The sequence below is a fragment of the Sus scrofa genome, chromosome 14 (genome assembly GCF_000003025.6).
Source record: "Sus scrofa isolate TJ Tabasco breed Duroc chromosome 14, Sscrofa11.1, whole genome shotgun sequence".
NCBI lineage: Eukaryota > Metazoa > Chordata > Mammalia > Artiodactyla > Suidae > Sus > Sus scrofa.
Genome location: NC_010456.5, coordinates 72,459,419 through 72,480,301, shown reverse-complemented (window position 1 = coordinate 72,480,301; position 20,883 = coordinate 72,459,419). Strand labels below are relative to the sequence as shown.

General features: G+C 52.6%; 2 protein-coding genes across 2 annotated transcripts in view; one reads left to right on the top strand and one right to left on the bottom strand.

The window, feature by feature from the left end:
- Positions 4,268-16,897, top strand: TACR2 (tachykinin receptor 2). Its single transcript, XM_001929073.7, is given in 6 exon segments — positions 4,268-5,707; positions 9,847-10,041; positions 13,942-14,095; positions 15,860-16,056; positions 16,605-16,726; positions 16,729-16,897. Coding segments are annotated over 6 exon segments (1,143 nt in total). The 5' UTR covers positions 4,268-5,315; the 3' UTR covers positions 16,812-16,897.
- The window catches only part of HK1 (hexokinase 1), a 77,600-nt gene continuing 76,091 nt past the window's right edge, over positions 19,375-20,883 (bottom strand). Inside the window, 1 exon segment of the mRNA NM_001243184.1 lies at positions 19,375-20,251. Within this exon segment, the coding sequence (NP_001230113.1) occupies positions 20,110-20,251 (142 nt within the window). The 3' untranslated portion in view covers positions 19,375-20,109.

Here is a 20,883-nt window from a genome sequence, read left to right as displayed (position 1 = left end):
TCTAAGTAGATACAGAGATAGATAGAGAGATAGGTAGATAGATAGATGAATAATATATGTCATATATCCCCTTCCCTCACCCCTGAATCATATTTTAATTTTTATTTACTATCTTCATTCAACCAACATTTACAGGACACCTATGATGTTCTGGCCACTCTCCAAGACACTGGATGTAAACAAGACACAATCCAGGTGCTGAGGAGGTGACAGGGAGGTGGCCTTGATGGGCCTGCAGAGAGTGGAGGCAGATAGGCCAGTGCAGGCTGTGCAGGACCAGGGAAGCCATCACGAAGGGGCCCTTCACAGGCCAGACGGTCCGGAGCAAGCGCTCCTCTCTGGAGGCTCCCCCTCCTCTTCTCCAAATGAGGAACCAGATCAGGGCTCCTATGGCTTTGAACTGCATGGACCAAAAAGCTATCAAAAACCTAATGAGGGAACCATACAGCTCATCAGCATGTTATTCCACTGAGTCAGAAGTACTGAAAAGAAAAAAGGAAGGCTCAGCAGGTTAAGAACCCGACATAGTGTCCGTGAAGATGTGGGTTTGATCCCTGACCTCTCTCCGTGGGTTAAGGATTCGGCATTGCTGTGAGCTGGTGGTGTCGGTCAGAGACGTGGCTCGATCCCGCGTTGCCGTGGCTGTGGCGGAGGCCGGCTGCTGAGGCTCCAATCCAGGCCCTGGCCTGGGAACCTCCATATGCCACAGCTGGGGCCCTAAAAAAGAAAAAAAGGAAAACCAGGAAAACAACTATCATCCACCATCACTATTATTTCATGAAAGAAGGGACGCTTTAAGCCAAAAGCAAGAAGGGCGCGGTCTCAGAACGAAGGCTGATCCTTCAAACTAGACACATTTATCTGAAGAAGAAGCACACTGTGTTGTCCTTGTCCTCATTTGTCCCGTCCAGTGAACTTCGGGGTGATTAGATGACCCACAGCTGCACTGCACGTGACCCACAGAAACCGGGCCAGCCAGAGACTTGGTCAGGTAACTTTTATAGGTGCCTCTGGGGCGCTACTGAGGGGCACCCCAGCCACCACGCCTCCCAGAGCCCCTTTTCTCTCCCATCCCTCATCCCTGCAGCTGCTCCTGCCTCCTCCAAACCCCTGAAAAACAATTCTTCTCTAGCTCTAGTCTTCAAGGCTCTCGCCTCCAGGCCACAATAGCACAAACGGCAAGGGGCCCTCAAGGGGCGAGCTCCTGCCCTAAGTAATGAGGAGGCTGTCTGCTGTCCAGCACAGACACTGCCCTGTGCATCCCAGACCCCCTCAGAGCTGTGGGCAGTGCTGTCGGCAGGGTGTCCAGCTGTCATCAGCCATGCCTCGTCGCACAGAGCTGCCTTATCCAGGGTCCCACCCCTCCTAAGGGTTGCTACCTCCAGCAGTGGCCACCTCTGCTGTATCCAGGGCAGCTCTAAAAGGCCATTCTAGCTCAGGGTGACCGGACCCGCAGGGCTATGCATGCTCCTGTCTAACCAACACCCATTCCTGCTTCTTCCCCTTCCTCCCCAGGGGTGGATCCCGATGTGCCCCTTAATAAACTTCCTGCATTCTAACATCTAAGTCTGAGTTGCCTCCTAAGGGTACCCAGCCTGTGCCATCAGCTCAGTGCATCCAGCCAGAACTGACAGGCAGCCTTCCCTGGTGGAGCTCCCCACACACAGCCTCCATGAGCAAACTGGAGTTGATCGGTCCATAGGAGCTAAAGGAATTTAGAATGTGTTTCTAAATTCTTCTGGTTTGGGAAAGGTTTTTTTTATTTTTTAATTTTTTTTTTATGGCCACACCTGCAACATATGGAAGTTCCCAAGCTAGGGGTGAAATCGGAGCTACAGCTGCCGGCGTACACCACAGCCATAGCAACGCTGGATCCTTAACCCACTTAGCAAGGCCAGGGATCAAACCCCCATCTTCACAGACACTATGTTGGGTCCTTAACCCGCTGGGCCACATCAGGAACTCCTGGGGTGGAGGGCTTGTTTTGGCTGAGCCCACAGCATGTGGAAGTTGCTGGGCAGGGGATGGAACCCAGCCACAGCAGCAACCTCAGCTGCTGCAGTGATGAGACTGGATCCTTAACCTGCTGCCCCACAAAGGAGCTCCAAAAATGTATTTGTTTTGACAAAGACCTGCTTCAAGGCCATTGTCTAGTGAAGGACTTTGCAGGTCAGCTCTGAGCAGCAAGGGTGATGGGTAAGCCCTTTGTCCATGGAGGCCCCCACCCTCTCCTTCCATGAGGCTACAAGCACATAGTTGGAAAGCTGCAAGAGCACATGATTTAAGGGGGAAATAAAATTCTGAGATTTAATAGTTCCAAGACATAATCTTCATATATACAATGGAGGTTGTGGGATGCCTCGGGGGATGGGGGAGGTGGAACGGGTACTGTTCTGGGCTTCTATGACGGGTGACACCCTTAGGTGTCCCAGCCCTGTGCTGTCCTTGCATCCTAAATGCAACAAATTCTAGCTGCCTGAAGAACCAAAAAAGGGGATGACTGCCCTGTGCTTACATCCTTATTTCTACACATTCTATCTCCGAAACCCTGGTCAGTGCAGCATGAGACAAACAAGCCCCAAAGTTGAGTGGCTGCTGCGCCAAAAAAAAAAATCAAAGGCAGAGGCCCTTCAGCAAAGGACAGATATCCAAACAGATGCTGGTGGTCCACTCTAGAGAGGGAACAGACCTCTGCCCAAAGGCCTGGCCGGGGTGGGGGGACCCGTTGTGTCTGAAGCTGAGTCTGGGAGGGCAGGAGGCCCAGAGCCCCACAGCACACACCCCATGGGAGGAGTAGGGACCCGGAAGCAGCTCTCAGGGACTGGGGCTGGATATCTAGGAGACCAAGCACACCCTCAGCACCGCAGCCCCACAGTGCTGGTGCCTGAGAGCCCTCCTCGGCTTTCGTGAGGGACACACCCCGCCTTTCTGAGCCTGCCCTGCCCCAAGGGTCCACACACCCACAGGTGTGCACAAGTGTGCTTACACACTTCTGTCTCTCTCTCTCTCTCTCACACACACACACACACAACACACACACACACACACAGTCACTCAAACACAGCATTGCAGCCTCGGGCAGTCCAGGCACACGTACATAGTCAATGACCCAGAGTAGAGTCCATGGCACAAATGAATTTCTCTATGAAACAGAAACAGGCTTACAGACACGAAAACAGATTTTGGTTGCCCAGGGAGAGGGGGTGGAGGAGGGAGGGACTGGGAGGTTCAGGTGAACAGATGCAAACCATCATATGCAGATAGACAACTATCTAGCCTACTGTCTAGCACAGGGAACTATATTCAACATCGTGTGATAAACCCTAATGCAAAAGAATATGAAAAGGAATACATACAATGTATAACTGAGTCACTCTGTTGTACAGCAGAAATGAACACAACATTGTTAATCAACTACTTACAATTTTTAAAAAAAGAGTGGAGGAGTTCTTGTTGTGGCTCCGTGGGTTAAGACCCCGACATAGTGTCTGTGAGGATGCAGCTTCGATGCCTGGCCTCACTGAGTGGGTTAAGGATCTGGCATTGCCACAAGCTGCAGTGCAGGTCATGGATGCGGCTTGGATCTGGTGTTGCTGTTGCTGTGGTGTAGGCCCGCAGCTGCAGCTCCCATTCAACCCCTAGCCCAGGAACTTCTATGTGTCACGGGGGCGGGCTTAAAAAAATTTTAAAAATAAGAGAAAAAAGAAAAAAGATTTTTTAAAAAAAAAGAGTTGGAGTTCCCGTTGTGGCGCAGCAGACACGAATCCAACTAGGAACCATGAGCTTGCAGGTCCAATCCCTGGCCTCTCTCAGTGGGTTAAGGATCCGGCGTTGCTGTGAGCTGTGGTGTAGGTCACAGATGCAGCTCGGAGCCCGCGTTGCTATGGCTCTGGCGTGGGCCAGCAGCTGTAGCTCCAATTCAACCCCTAGCCTGGGAACCTCCATATGCTGTGGATGCAGCCCTAAAAAGAACACAAAATAAAGTAAATAAAAAAATTTTAAAAAAGAATAGAGTCTGTAGGCAGCCCCCTGGGGTTTTCTGGCGCTCACAGATATGCCCTGTCCTTGTCCTAAGACAGTGGGTCTCAAGGTGAGGTCCCTGGAGCAGCAGCATCACCTGAGAACTTGTTAGAAAGGCTTTGATTAGACCCCTAGCCTGGGAACCTCCATATGCCATGGGAGCGGCCCTAGAAAAGGCAAAAAAAAAAAAAAAAAAAAAAAAAAAGAAAGAAAGAAAAAGAAAGGCTTTGCATACAGTCTTCTTCCTCCGGCAGAGCCCTGAGCTGTCCGGGGGCCTCCCACAGGGCTACGACTCCCTGCACACTTTATGTGCCAGCCCCTGTGCTGGCACAGACTTCACATACATTATCTCATTTAAAACTTTCAAATATACTGAGATGTGCACCATCTCATTCCTATTTTTTTCAGATGGGGAAGCCAACGCTCAGAAAGGGTAAGAGACTTGCCTGGAGTCCCAAGGCTCCCAAGCGGGCCCCAGATCATAGTCTTCGATGCAGCTCTGGCCCATCTGAATGTAAACACCCTCCCAAGGACTGAGCCCTCCATGCCAGGCCCCACCCCTGCTGCCCCCCGTTTCCCCTGGGTCTCTCCCTGCCTCAATAGCCAGCCTTAAATCTTTCCTCAAGAGACAAAGCCGGGCCATCCACGCAGGGGTGGGATGAGGGGCGGGAAGCAAAGCCCCACCTCGCAAGCAGACAAGACAGCGCTCTGCCAAGGCCTTCTCCGCCCCCCTGGAGAGCAGCGGGAGGCAGAAGCTCCACAGGCTGGCAGCCCGGTCTGCACCCCGATGCCTGGAGACACAGCCTGCTGCGCAGTCGACCTGTGGAATCCAGAGACCGCTGCTGTGCGCCCATCCTATCCAGAATGTTCCCCGAAGTGCATTAGGAGGGACCTGAGTTTGAGTCCTGGCTTATCACCAACTCATGGCGTGACTCGGGCTGGTCCTCTCTTGGAATCTGTTTTTGCATTTCTGCAGTGGAAAAGTTGACTGGTGATTTACAAGGATGTTTCCCTCTCTGAAACTGTGTCCTGGATTCTAGATTTCCACGTGATACTAGAGAAGTCTGGCTGGGACCTGGGGCTCTGAAATGCCAATGGCTCTCTGCTCAGCCTAAGTCATCGTTGCTTGAGCCTTGGGTGTGACCGCCGGCTCTCCGGATGTGCCCGGCTTTGCACCTCCCCATCCTCTTCCTCACGCACCAAAGAGGCTTTCTCTTCTACAGCACATCCCGGCAGGGAACCCAGGCCCTGAAGGAGCTGGAGCCAGGCCCCTCGTCCCAGACCTAGAGGCAGCCATGGGGGCCTGTGATGTGGTGACTGATGCCAACATCTCGTCTGGCTTTGAGAGCAACATCACGGGCACCACCACCTTCTCCATGCCTGGCTGGCAGCTGGCACTGTGGGCCGCAGCCTACCTGACCCTGGTGCTGGTGGCTGTGATGGGCAATGCCACGGTCATCTGGATCATCCTGGCCCATCGGAGGATGCGCACCGTCACCAACTACTTCATCGTCAACCTGGCCCTGGCCGACCTCTGCATGGCTGCCTTCAATGCCACGTTCAATTTCGTCTATGCCAGCCACAACATCTGGTACTTCGGCCGAGCCTTCTGCTACTTCCAGAACCTCTTCCCCATCACAGCCATGTTCGTCAGTATCTACTCCATGACCGCTATCGCCGCCGACAGGCAAGAGGGGGCAGTGGGGTCGTGGGGCAGCTGGGGGGAGCTGGCTCTCTTTGCCGAGGTCCAGACAGGGCTGGTAACTTGCCCACGGTTACACAGCAAGTTAAGGACAGAACCCAGGGAATTAATTGCCTCCTAATCTGATCATGATCCTAAACTATGCATCTGGAGGACTGGGGACTGTGGAGCCGAGGCAAGTAAGGTTAAGGTTAGACACACGGTTAGACAGCTTTGCACTAGATGGTTGGATAAAGCTACAGGGGAAGAGCTACGGTATTTTAGGGACCTTCCCTTCTGTTTTAGGGAACTTCTTCTCTGGAGTTGAGCTTTGTCATGGTGTCCTTCTTTTACTAAAAGGAAACTGCCTCTATTGTCTTCTTATTCCTGGATAGATCATACAAGGGGAAGTATTAACACTGCATGCAGTTATCATATAAATACGACGAGGCCAATTAATTTCCGATGCTGCTCTCAGGGGCTGAGGCCCATGACCTCTGAGGGGGCAGGGGAGGGGGGTGCAGGACGGCAGAGGAGTGTTCAGTGGGCTGATCTGAAAGTCCCACTAAGATTTTCTTTTCATTCACTGCACAAGTGTTTGAGGGCCCCTCTGTTTCAGGCACCAGGGAATATACACCAGTGGGAAAAGAGTCTGGAAATGATGGCCTCACGGAGCTCCCACTTTAAAGGCTGGATGGGGGTGGGGAGTGCGGACTGCAGAGGGCGGGGTGGGCGCCTGGAGATCAGGCAGGAGGCTGCTGAATGATAACCCAGGTGAGGGAGGCTGATGGCTCAGGTCAGGGTGGTAATGATGGAAACTCATCCATTCATTTCTTCATTCATTCTTACACTCGATGCCTACTGTGTACAGATACTGCTCTGGGCACCAGGAGGGGGGACAAACAAAGATGCCTGCTTGGTGAGAAGAATAAATTCTATTTTGCATTCTGAAGTCGTGCATATTATGGGAAAATATTAAGAAGGGGAAAGGGGACCCGAAGTGTTAGGGTGTGTGTGATGGGGGAGGTCACGGTGTAGACAGGGCATCAGGATCAGCCTTACTACGAGGGTGGGCTTTGAGCAAAGAGAGAAAGAAGTGAGAGAGTGAGCTTCGTGGGCTCTGGGGTAAGAAAGTCCCAGCCAGGGGCACAGGGGCATTGGCCTGTGGCAGGAGCAGGCACGTGTGTGCGCACGCGTGTGCGTGCACGCGTTCGCATGCGCATAGAGCAGGGATGGAGCTGCTCTGGCCAAGACTGAATGGAAAGGCTTCCAAGGCAGAATCTTGTTCACGTGATGCCCAAGCCCTCAAGGTGTGAACTCCCCGCCCCCCCCCCAGGGCAAAGGCTATAAAGAAAGTGCAAGGCCACATCTTATTGTGTCAGCCTTGCCCCAAGGTTCACATTCACCCCAGGGAGAAAGGCTCAGGGGTCATCTAGAAGCAAAGCCATTTCTCATGAATTGAAAGGAAAGAAATAAGCAAGGGCGATCATGAGCACTTGTCAAGCATCTCAGTTCTTTGCATGACAACCCTAACGGTGCAAATTACTCTCATGCCATTTCATGGAGGAGGAAACAGAAGCCCAAAGAGATTAGATTGTTTGCTTAAGATCCCACTGCTGGTGGATAAGCAATGAGGTCCTTCTGTACAGTACAGGGAATGATAGCCAATCACTTGTGATAAAACATGATAGAAGATGATATGAGAAAAAGAATATTGTGTGTATATATATATATATATATATATATATATGGACGACCGGGTCACTTTGCTGTACAGCAGAAATTGACACAATGTCATAAATCAACCTATAATGCTTAAAAAATGTTTTAAATTGTTTAAAAATTAAAGTATTATGTAAATAGACATATCTCCTGCTGCCAGGAAGGAAGTGGTGGAGCCAGGATGCAACTCCAGATCAGTCAGGATCCAAAGTCTCAGGCCTGCTGCTCCACTAATAGGATAAGAAGGAAAGCTCGCCTCTCCCCTCCACCCCCCACCTCCTAGGACAGCAGGAGACCCTAAGTCCCAGAGGAGACCCTCTGGTCACCTGCATCACCTATGGGGGTGTGGTGCTCAAGAACCTTGAGGAAAAACGGCCCGCAGCTCTTGTCTTGCTGAGGCTCTGGGTCATGGTCCAGGTGCAGAGAGCTAGAATGGCCCAGGGCCTGGCCACAGTCCCGGGAGAAGGTCAGCGTCACCAGGCAAGGAGGGAGGGGTGAACATCCATCTGGTCCAGACATGCATTTCCGACCGTAGACTGTGGGCAGAAATCTGCAGGGTCATGAACTTGGGCAGGGCCGGGAATCACAATTACACATGTAGGCGGCACACCAGGCTTTGCCGGGACTGTGTCACCCACAGAAATCACAGACACATGTGCTGTGCAAAATCTCAAAGTATCCCCTACACTCCAAGCTCGTACTTCAAAATTACCACGGTGTCTAGACCTGCTGCTAGATCTTAGAGGGCTGATAAAGAAGTGGGTGTGATCCAGTGTCCCAAAGGTACTTCATATGCTGATAGCTGTATTTCAGCATCACTGGTTGTCTTTATAATCCTATGTATTTTCATTCACATAAAAAGCTTGTGCTGAGGATGAAGATGGGTCTGTGCGCTGCCCTGGGCGGGCCAAAGGGTCCATGATATACAAAGAGACCCCCCTGGAGCCCCACACCCTCCTTCTTCTGCGGAGGAAACCGCGGCCCCAGGAGACAGCAGGTAGAGGCAGTGTGGGGGCCGAGGTGGGCCCTGCATCTATGATGGATGGTGCCTTTGGTTCTTTTGACCTTGGGGGAGCAGGCTGCTCATGGCCCTCCCTTCCTCAGTCAGGGCCACCAGGCCCCAGGACACTCCCGAAGGGGCCAGGGGTCCTGAGGGCAGAGGGGAGCTTCCCCCCTGAGTTCAAAGCCAGGGCTCCTCTTCCAAGCTGGTTCTTGCCCTCCATGTAGCCTGGGTCTCCTGACCTGGAAACTGCAGGTAACCATCCCTGCTCACCAGCCTCATCCCAAGGTTCACATTCACCCCAAGGAGAAAGGAGGTCCTGAGCGCAGAGGGGCACTTCCCACCCTGAGCTCATGTCCCTGCCAGGTCCCCCCAGAAAGAGGCAGGAGCAGAGGAGACCGGCCTGTTCCTCGCTGACCTCACCAAGAAGCTGGCCTTTCATGTGGATTTAAATGAATCCAGAGAGGAAGGAGAAATTCTAGGTTGAGGGGAGGAAACAACTCAAAGAGGGTCAGCAGGGCTGTTTCACGGCCAGTGTGAGCCAGGGAAGGAGCAGGGGGTGGTGACATGGGAGGCTGGACGGTGCGCTGGCCACAGGCCAAGGGCCTTGAACGCCAAGTTCAAAGGTTGTGCCCACATGTAACCACAGCCGCATGTGCCTGTTTGTGTTTAATTAAAATTTAAAATTCAGGAGTTCCCATCGTGGCACAGCGGAAACAAATCAGACTAGGAACCATGAGGTGGCGGGTCCAATCCCTGGCCTCGCTCAGTGGGTTAAGCGTTGCCATGAGCTGTGGTGTAGGTTGCAGACGCAGCTCGGATCCAGCATTGCTGTGGCTGTGGTGTAGGCCGGCGGCTACAGCTCTGGTTGGACCCCTAGCCTGGGAATCTCCATATGCCACGGGTGGGTCCCTAAAAAACCAAAAAAACGCTCCCCCCAATTTTTTTTAATTCAGTTCCTCAGTCGTATTGGCCCCGCTTCCAGAGCTCACAGCCACGTGTGGTTAGTGGCTCCTAACTGGCGGCGCATATGGAGAGCATTTCCCGCAGAAAGCTGGTGGGCAGCTGCATTGGCCTCTGTCCAGGAGACAATCAGGCTCTGCGAAGGTTTCTGAACAGAAGAAGGATCATGGGGCTGAGCTTCAGGCCGATGCCCTAAGATGGACTTCCGGTGTCACCACACTGCTCACAGTGGCCATCTGACAGCCTGTCCACGCTCAGAGGGGGGCTGTGTAGTGCTGGTGTGGGGGCTGGGCTGGGGTTTAGGGCACTGATGTGCTGTGTGCTTTGGGAGAGTCGTCAGCCCAGGCGCCCTGCAGGTCACCAGCAGGGTGTGGGGAATGGGACTAGCTCATGTAGGAAGAGGGACGGGGGCTGGTCTGATGGGAGGGTGCCCGCCACTCACGTCTCCCTCTGCTCACAGGTACATGGCCATTGTCCACCCCTTCCAGCCACGACTCTCAGCCAAAGGAACCAGAGCAGTCATTGCTGGCATCTGGCTGGTGGCCCTGGCCCTCGCCTTCCCCCAGTGCTTCTACTCTACCATCACCATGGACCAGGGTGCCACCAAGTGCGTGGTGGCCTGGCCTGAAGACGGCGGTGGCAAGATGCTCCTTTTGTAAGGCTTGTGGGGGGAGGCACATGTGTGTTTGTGTGTGTGCAAATGTGAATGTACACGTGTGCCCTGTGTCCAAGTGGGTGTGCACAGGCGGCTGGGCGTGAATCTGGGATATGAATACAGTATAAACTGAAAGTAACACCTGGCTCACTAAGCTTCAGCCTTGGTCTAAGCACTTTACATACATAGACCCATTCAATTCTAGCAATAAGGAATGTGTAGATATTATTATTCCCATTTTTCAGATGAGGACATGGAGACATTCAAAAACTAAGCAATGTGCCTGAGACCATAGAGCTTAGGTGGTGAATGAGGATTTAAATCCAGACAGTCCTGCTTCAGAGTCCAACCCCCTCACCACTTAAATAAGGGTGTGCATATCATTAAATGAGGATATGAGGCGTGTAGCACAAGTGTATGTGACTTGTGCATCTGTGTGTGTGTGTTTGTCTGTAGAAGGATGAGTGCACACAGATACATGTGGGAATGGGTGTGCAGGTGTGTGTTTAGGAGACGGCATTGTAAATGCTCAGGCCACAGAGGGTCAGGGTACTGAAGCAGAAAGAAAAGGCAGTTGACAGACCCAGGGATATCTTCAGGAGGAGCCTAGTGCTGGCCCACGAGCTGAGGAGAGCACCATGGGCTAGGGGTTAGGGGGAGAAAGCAGAAGAATTCCAATCTAGTCCAGATGCTGTGAGACCCTGGGTAAGTCCTTTCCCTTTCTGGGCCTCAGTTTGCCCAGTCCGGGGGCGTGGCTTTGTCATCCCCAAGCACTGCCTGGTTTTAGTCAGTAGAAGATAAGGAATTGGTGGTGGTTCTGGGGTCAGTACTCAGGTTGGGGACAATAATGGGGTTCTGTCCCCTGCTGGCTGGAGGACCCTTGTAGTCACTTAACCTCTCTGAGCCTTTGTCTCCCCCTCTCTCAAATGGGATCAGGAAGAGAACCTTGCTCAAGGGTTGCTGTCAGCAGACATGAGGAGACACACCTAGCACCGTGCCTGGCACAGAACCTAAGCCCAGTTACGTAGTAGTTTAAAAGAGGAACAAACGAAAACAAACCTAGGGTGGCAGATTTAGTCCAATAAAGGCCCGGTTGAGCACATTTTTAGCTGAGAGCTGCCCCGCATCTCAACAGCAACTCAGCCCCCTCCCCCAACGCCCGCCCCTACCTGGTCTGCGCGGCCGGAGCAGAGCCGCTCTGCGGTCCTCGGGGAAGGCGCCATTCCTCTGAGAAGCCGGTTCCTGAGGACTAGTATGTTTCGAGGGCTGGCCCTGCCCTGGGTCTCTGCCCTCACTCTGGACCCCACCTTCTCAGGACTTAAGCTCAATGGCGGTGCCCACGTAGGGACGCGCCCCCTCTCTCTCGCTCAGGGAAGGGGTGGAGAGCAGAACATGTCATAACTGGCCACTGGGGGGCGGTGTTTCTCCACCTCAATTGTGAGCTTTTCTCCCTGAGGTAGGGAACCAGCTATAACTTAGGGTTTCCAAGGACCACCTTTCTGGGGATGGCGATTTCCAACCCTGATTCAGGCAACAGGAAAACAGGAAGGTAGAGGTGGGCTAAGGCTATATACTTTGGTGTTACTTCAAACTCAGGATTTGGGAAAAGTCTCAGTTCACATCCTGTGGGGGTATAGGAAACAGATGAAATGACAGATGCTCTGCAGGAAAATGCACATACACTCCCCAAATCAGGATATAAAAAAGGCAGTGCAGGCTGTGAGAGGAGACATCCTTGATTTTGCCAGGCCCTAGAAGATGGTCCCCAAGGCTCCTCGGCAGTCCCTTCTGTGTGGGAACGTAGCCGAGTGTGAATCCTATCTTGCATTGACGTCCCCAGGAAAGAGACATCCTTGATTTTGCCAGGCCCTAGAAGATGGTCCTCAAGGCTCCTCAGCGTCCCTACTGTGTGGGAACGTAGCTGAGTGTGAATTCCTATCTTGCACTGACGTCCCCAGGAAAGAAGGAAGCAATGGGGAGGCATCACTCTTAATGAGGGAGGATGGTGAGGATTACGTTTTATTTAACAAATGAGGGTGAGATCTGACTTGCCCAAGGTCATGCTTTAAATTAGAGGCTGGACAAGAATCCAGTTCTTCTGACTCCACAAGGCTGACCCTCAGGGAAAGGGAAATAGTTTGGGTGTTAAGTCTGTAGAGCCGTTTCATATGACACAGACTTCCTGTGTCTGAGCCTCTGTTTCCGTGGATGCTGGACAGGTGTCCCCTGCTGACCCTCAAGGTCTGTCTAGCGCAGACACTCCGAGACCTCCCAATCAAGGTAAGGTGACAAGTGACCTGGCACTCCCTGTTCCTCCCCCCTTACCTGCTCCACAGGAGGACAGATGAGGATCAGGGTGTCTTGGAGCCCCCAGGCCCTTTGTAATTAGCCAAAAGAGCAAGCAAGCCAATTTCTAAACCTTAAGCTTTAGGAAAGACATTTGCTTGAGCCACCTGCTGCTCCCCTCCCTCCAGGTGGCAGCACCTCTTGAAAGTGGCCTAGTAAGGCTGGCACACGAGGAGGCGACAAGAAGCTTAGGAACATCTCAGTTCTCCTAGAAAAAGGTTACCTGACAGGGCTCGGTGTCTTGGTCCCATTCACAGAAGGATCCCACCAGGGCCTTGTCAGAGAGAGTCTGCAGCATCACTTAAAAACCAGAATGGGCAGCACGTATGTCCTTTACACCATCTTTCCAAAAACAAACAGGGAGGTCCCATTGTGGCTCAGTGCGTAGAGGACCCAATTAGCATCCATGAGGATGAGGGTTTGATCCCAGGCCTCACTCAGTGGGTTAAGAATCTGATTGCCACAAGCAATAGAGGGTTGCAGAATGTGGCTTGATTCCCGTGTTGCTGTGGCTCCAGTATAAGCTGGCAGCTGCAGTTCACATTCAACCCTTAGCCTGGGAACTACCATATGCTGCAGGTGCGGCCTTTAAAAAAAGAAAAAAGGAAAGGAAAAGGCCTCAACACAGCCTGGGGTGTTCTTCATGGGGACAGAATGATGGCCATCAGTAGCATTCCAGGCCACTTGCTCATAGGTGGTGTGAAAAGTGTCTGCTGATGTGAGATGTGAGCTACATTCCTAACCAAATGCTTATGGAAGGGACAATCCAATTGCTTGTACAGTGTGGCCCATTTCCACTGCCCCAGCCCCTGGTAGGGATGTTGGCACAGGATAGAATCATATCAACTCCAGGAAATCTGTCTATCTAGACGATGCCAATAGAGATAATATACATAATCCAGTATATATGAATATATACTATACACATGTACACATGATTCTAGGGGAAAATGTTCTAAATTATTAATAGCGATAAGGTGGGATAAGCAATTTTACTTGCTGTTTGTGCTTAATGGCATTTTATCTTTCTTTTTCTTTTTGGCTGCGCCTGCAGCATACAGAAGTTCCCCAGCCAGCGATCAAACCCCACCACAGCAGTGATCTGAGCCACAGCAGTGACAACACCAAATCCTTTAATCACCAGGGAACTCTCAATGGCATTTTAAATTTTAAGCAAATGTATTAGTTAACTTTTTCATTCCTATTTATTTCCTTGTTTGATAACTTGTCACTTGGCAGGACTCAAGGACTAACACTGATGTCCCTTTTGCAGCAAAGGAAGCCCTCTTTGGCCATATATACTATACAGTGTGCCTTCTTTCTTCCTTCCTTCCTTTCTTTCTCTCTCTCTCCTTTCTTTCTCTCTCTCTCTCTCTCTTCTTTCTTTCTTTCTTCCTTCCTTTCTTTCTCTTTCTTTAAATCAAACCATGGCCTTGGGAGGTGGCCCAGGGTGACCTCCCAGCGGCGCGTGCAAAGTCCTGGAAACTGAGCTGGGGCGGATGCTGAAGTCACCCATGGGTCGCCCCGTGCCCAGGCCCTCCATTCTCCTTCCAGGTACCACCTCGTGGTGATCGCCCTCATTTACTTCCTACCTCTCGTGGTGATGTTCGTCGCCTACAGTGTCATCGGCCTCACGCTCTGGAGACGCACAGTCCCCGGGCACCAGGCACATGGCGCCAACTTGCGCCACCTGCAGGCCAAGAAGAAGGTAAACTCCGGAGGCGCAACGGGGACGAGGCCGCAAGTTTGGCCCCGCCTCGGGAGCCGCCGTTCCGATCCCACCCTCAAGAGGGCGCCCCCGAAGAATAGACTCCACCTGTAATTAGCCCTTATCCCTAGTCTCTGGCCAGGGTCTTCATTCCTTCTTCCAGGGCGGGTGGACTTGCCTTTGGTCTTTGGCGAATACAAAGTAAAAGGAGCTTCCCAGACTGTTAGGAGAATGGGGGCATCCTAAAGCCCTACAGAATTTCAGATACCTCCAAGAACCTCAGAATCTGAAAATCTTAGACTTTTTCTGTAATCAGAATGTTGAATCAAGCCCCACAAAATTAGAGGAGATGCCTAGACAGAATTGCAGAATTCTCAAATGCTGGAACTACAGACGGGATCATGATCAGAGATCATGGAGACTGGATTGCAGTCCAGCTATATCAAGTTTGTCATCAACTTCCAACTGAAATGTCAGTGTCCTCCCTCCTCCCTGCCATTCAAGGCCCACAAGTGTCCTGATATGGCATCTATGCTCATCTATCTCCTCTACTCTCTCCCAAAGTTCACCTTTGCCATGCTCCCGTCCTGTTAAGGGACCAGGGGAGGTAATAGGCTAATCACAACATGTGTCAGGTCAACGTCTTGGCTTCTCATCTGTCGTTAGGTGTTTTTCACAGGGTGATTCAGGGAGTATCTGGAAATGGGACACCTTCTGAATGGCCCTCCTCATGAAAGATGAGCTCCATTTGCCATCCCTGGCTTGGCCTCCATCTCTCATGGGACATTGGGTCATGCTCAGGAACGTCTGTAGAGACCAGGCCATGAGTGGATCAAGGTCAGGGAGCTGGCTTCTGGGCAGAGGCTGGGGTCCCCAGTTGGAGCCTCACTACCTATAGATAGAAAGGCTGACAGATTGCAAGGAGATGGGGGCCTGGGAACCATAGCTGGCATGGATCTCCCCTAAGCATGGGGTTAGGAGGGAAGAGCTCACCCACTCTCCAGGGAGGGGAGCTGCTCTGCTCTAAAAGAGATTCAGGGAGTTCCACTGCGGCTCAGTGATAATGAACCCAACTAGTATCCATGAGGATGTGGGTTTGATCTCTGGCCTCACTCAGTGGGTTAAGGATCTGGTGTTGCTGTGAGTTGCGGCATGGGTCGCAGACATGGCTCGGATCCAGGGTTGCTGTGGTGTAGGCTGACAGCTGCATTGCTCCTATTCGACCCCCAGCCCAGGAACTTACATTTGCTGCAGGTGCAGCCCTAAAAAGAAAAAAATAAATAGGGGTTAGCAGATGCGAACTATTGTATTTTTGGTGATAAGCAATGAGATCCTGTTGTATAGCACAGGGAACTATATCCAATCACTTGTGATAAAATATGATGGAGGATAATGAGAAAAAGAATGGTATGTATAACTGGGTCCTTTGCTGTACAGCAGAAATTGACAGAACATTGTAAATCAACTATAATAAAAAAGAAAAAGAAAAAGAAATACATTAAAAAGGATCTGGGACACCTTTTAGAGGAGGTGGCCACTGAGCTGGGCTTCGAGGAGTGAGGACTTCAGTGCGAGCAGAGGGACCAGCCTAAGCAAAAGCCCCGAGGTGGAGAGTCTGAGAGTGTCTGGGTAGCAGACGATCCAGGGGACTGGGGCTGTGACGCTGACAGGCCCTGAGGACTTCTCAGGCTGGCATGAGAGACACCCCACCCCAGGGCTTGGGGTTTCCAGGCTGAGAAGTGACCCAAGTCTCTCCTGGGCCAGTTTGTGAAGACCATGGTACTGGTGGTGGTGACATTCGCCATCTGCTGGCTGCCCTACCACCTCTACTTCCTCCTGGGCAGCTTCCAGGAGGACATCTACTGCCACAAGTTCATCCAGCAGGTCTACCTGGCACTCTTCTGGCTGGCCATGAGCTCCACCATGTACAATCCTATCATCTACTGCTGCCTCAACCACAGGTGAGCCCTTACCCCAGGCCCCGGCCCCGTCCTCAGCCCGGCTCCCTCTGGGCTCCCCTGGGCATTTTGAGCCTCTGCCTTCCCCCCACCCGCACCCCCATGGGACTGCCATCCTCTCAGGAAGCGCCCAGCACCGTCCTTCCTGGTCCAGGTCTAGCTTGAGCCCCACCTCCTCCCCAAAGTGTTGCCTCATCCCCCAGGCCACGCTGTGGGAGCAGCCCACTGCTGCTCTTTCTCCTGGGGGATGCATCTGGACAAAGAGAAGAGAGAAAAGAGGAACAGAGAGATGAGGGGGAGGGAAGGCAGAGAGAGCAGAAAGTCAGCCAGAGAGTATGAGTTCAATCCTTGGACTCAGCTCCAGATTACTTCTAGTTGTTTCCAAAAACCAAATCCATTGAAGAACATGTCTCTCCAGAGACCCTGAGCTCTTAGGAGTGAGGCAACAACTTCCTCCTGGAGATGGGCTCCTGAAGGCGGCAGCAGCCACAGGCCAGCTCCCAAAGTTGTCGCCCTCAGTCTGTTGCTCAAGAGGACCTTTCCTCCCCCAGGTTTCGCTCTGGATTCCGGCTTGCTTTCCGTTGCTGCCCCTGGGTCACGCCAACCAAGGAAGATAAGATTGAGCTGATTCACACTCCATCCCTCTCCAAGAAGGTCAAGAGGTGTCACACCAAAGAACTTTGTTCATGGCTGGGGATGTGGTCCCCTCTGAGGCTGCCAATGGGCAGGCCCAAGATGGAGTGTCTACTGAACCCTGAAGCCTTGCGCCTGGCTGCAGGAGGAGGCTCGGCACCCTTGAGAAGTAGCCAGTTGAGAGGACCACTGTGAAAGCTCGGCCCATGCCTCATCCTTCAACACATCAGTGGAAAAACAAGATGGGGCCAAGCACTCTGCCGTGGATGCTGACTCTCCCTGTCATCCCTCTCAGGCAGTGCTTCAGGGCATCAGTAAAGTAAATGAAGACAGTCTGAGCTAACATTTATCTAATCCAGGAGTTGCAAGTTCAAAAGCCTTCCTGGGGTATGCCACATAATGAGTAAACTGAATCCGGTATAAAAGAAAAACTGTAGATGTAATGATAAAAGATAACTGACTTCCATTGGAGTTCCCGTCGTGGCGCAGTGGAAGTGAATCCGACCAGGAACCATGAGGTTGCGGGTTCGATCCCTGGCCTCGCTCAGTGGGTTGAGGATCCGGCATTGCTGTGAGCTGTGGTGTAGGTCACAGACGCAGCTCGGATCTGGCATTGTGTGGCTGTGGTGCAGGCCAGCAGCTACAGCTCTGGTTGGACCCCTAGTCTGGGAACCTCCATATGCCGTGGGTGCGGCCCTAAAAAGACAGAACAAAAAAAGGTAACTGACTTCCAGTGTTGGAGCAATAGGAGTGGTGGGGACTGTGACAAACTCGAGGGCATAGGCATCCAAAGGCAGCAGCAGCTGATCAGCTCTGGACAAATGCTGCCACGTGGCTGGGAGCCTATTGTTGCCAGATCCTCAAGATCTTTCAAGAGAAGCCAGAAATCCAAGTTTGTGAAACTTCCAGACTTGTTAAATTTATAAATGTTGGGTAAACTAAACAAAACGCACCTGCGGGCAGCCCTCAACTGTGACACTGATTCATTATCAGGCTAACAAGGGAGAACGCTTCTTCTTTTGCCAAGTTCATAACCTCTGAGCCACTCTGGTGCTTCTCTGCCTCAGCATCTAAGTGCCCAGATCCACTCCAGTGTAGATGGCCGTTAAGAGCTACAAGGAGCTTCAGCTGGGCTGCCTCAGACAAGTCACTCTGACCGTCAGCCTCATCCTCTTTTAACAGCAACACAACCTCACAGGAAGGCTGTGAGGATGATGGGAGTGATGCCTATAAACGGGCAGGCTCCACACAGGTTAAGTTCCTCAGAGCAGCTTTGACGTTTATTACCACCACGCCAGCCGTTTTCCATGAATGCCTCCTGCGAGTCAGCCACACAGCCCTTACTTCTGCAGGCAGAAAACACCAACGGTACCACCTCCTAAAAAGCCCCAGGTCTGGCTCAGTCCATACCTCTCCCTGCTTGAGGACACTCCTTTCCCACCTCAGGGCCTCCCTAGAATCACTTAACACGTAAGTGCACACCTATAGTTTAAGGTTACCTGTGTTCTCCACAAGATCACTGTGCCACAGGCACCAGCAGGGCCAAATAAAGCGACGACTCTGGTCTCACCAAACCAAGTGAGTGTGTTGTCTGGGGAAAGCCGAGAGGTGCGGCCATGGCTTGGCAGACTCATGTGGCACCTCCGTCACAGGGTACCAGGATGTACCTGACGGCAGCCACGGAGCAGAAGCGCCCCCTGGAGGCTGAGCTGGGGCGGGATGGAGGGGTCAGGTAAGGGCCAGTTTCCCACAGCAGGAGCTCCTTTATGCTGGGGGCGGGGGGCAGCAACCCTGCTACCCTGGGCTGCTGCAGATTGTGTCGGCTTAGGACCGGGGGTCTATTCATCTCCCATCCTGGAGTTATTGGGGAGGGTGATGAGGATAGGATCTGGCTGGGAACGGCAGGAGGGAGGGCTGCTCTTGCCCTGTCCTCTCATGAAATCCAGATAGCCCCTGAACACCAAGCTGACTTTCTCTTGTTCCAACTACAAGTGAGGAAGCCAGGCTGCTGGAGCACAGAGGGCTTCCACCCCTTTTCCCTTCTGAAAGGTGAGGGGTGGGGGGGCTGCAGGAATTCCCTCCCCAGGGAACTGAGAGGTCTGGTGCTGGAAGACAAGAGGAGGACCTACTTCTTGACACTCTGCAGGCAGAGGACAGAAGTCCTCGTGCAGGAGTACCCTGGTGGCCCAGTGGTTAAGGATCCTACATTGTCACTGCTGTGGCTTGGGTTTGATCCCTAGCATGCCACAGGCACGGCCGGAAAAAAAAAAGATGTCCTCATGGGAGTTCCCACTGCGGCACAGCGGAAACAATCTGACTAGCATCCATGAAGATGCAGGTTCAATCCCTGGCATCGCTCAGTGGGTTAAGGATCCAGCATTGCCATGAGCTGTGGTGTAGGTCACAAATGCGGCTCAGATTTGGTGTTGCTGTGGCAGTGGCGTAGGCCAGTGGCTGTAGCTCCAATGGCCATAGCCTGGGAATTTCCATATGCTTTAAGTGTGGTCCCAAAAAGCGGGGGAAAAAAAAAATGTTCTCATGCCAAAAGAAGGCTGGACACTATGGAACGCCGACTTCATGTCAAACTCTGCTCCTAACCCAGACATTGACGAACCCCCTCCGGGTTTGGTTTCCGCCTCATCCCCAGATGCCCTCCCTGCGCCCCAGCCATTAAGCAGCACCCGGGTCTTTGAATTGGTACAAAGTTTACTAGGTCATACGACATGGCTCACAAAAGCGATGGGGAATTCCAATGAGCGAACTGTTTCTTGATTGGTTCCTTTTACCCGAATGGAGACAAGACACCTTCCCGCAGGACTGCCCCCCCTCCCCCAGACAGACAGAAGGCAAGACCGTCACGATGTGGCTATGACCAGTTCCACGGACACACAATTCAGTGGCATTGACACGCCCCGAGGGGGACACCAGACAGCAGTGGGTGCTGGGCCGGGAGGAAGCGGCAGGATGCACCCGTGGGAGAGGAGCCCCGGCAGTGTCTGCTGGTGAGAATACATTTCACACGGGGGATGCATCCCCAAGGACGGGCGGCGGAGGCCCCTAAGGTGGGTCAGATGTGTGACTTTGCATCTTGGGCCAATAAATAACTGTTGGACGAATGCATAACTTAGAAACGGACGCCACTAAACTTCACACGTGGGGAAGGTACGACGGGATAGAAATCAAATCATGCAAAGTGTCAGGGCAGGTGAGGGGGTTCTGGAGGTGAGAGGTTATCAACAGCACGCACTCTATTTGGTACCCTACGTTACGCGCCATTAGGTGGCTTCTGCCTTCCTCCCCGTGGCGGTGCTGGCGGGCCCTGGCGCCGGCGTCTCCCAGCACAGCTCGCTGGACAGAACAGGGGTCGCTGCTTGAAGAGAGAAGTGCTGGAGGGCTGCGGGCTGGGGGTGGGGGCCAGGACTCTTAGCTGCTCCCCTCTCGGAGCCGGACGCCCACTGCCGTGATGAGGGCAGCTCCCTTGCCACTACCGTCTTCGGATAAGAGGAAGGACACGTTACACTTTGGTGACAGTTCCTTCACGGTTTGGTGCATGATTCTGGAGAAGCTAAAAATGACGAAAAACAGAGAAGGGTAAGAAGAGGAATATGAGCGCTGCTGGGCCCACATGAAGATGCTGAAGCATCCCGACAATAAGGAGGAACGCAGGACCAGGCTGCTTAGAAGCAGCTGCGGCTTACTGAGAAGGGCTGGGAGGAAAGTGGGTTCATCACCAATTCTATTACAATTTGCAACAGGGAAGGCAACAGAGAATCCAAAACAAGCTGCTCAGTGTAGCTTAAGTGGGCCACGACATGAGTCACATATCCAGACAGCTCCCATCCTCAAAGCCCGAGGCGCCTAGGGGCACCGAAAACCGAAAAGTCCTGAGGCCTGGGTGTGGACCCCTGAGGCCGGCCAAGCCCGGTCAGCTCAGCAGGCTGCATGGGAACGAACATCACCACCCCCAGCTGCAACCTTCTGAGACCCCAGCTCTTCAGCCTTCAGAGGGAGGCCCTACCCCGACCCCCACCCCAGTGAAGCATAATCTCTAAATGAGAGGTGACTCTAGGGTCTTGCATTTTGTGCTGGAAAGGAGACAGGGCCAGGCTGAGGATGCTCAGGGCAGTGAGGCCTCTAGAAGTAACACTGACTGCCCTTTGCAGAGTACCTAAGTGTCCCACCCTTTACATATGTCAT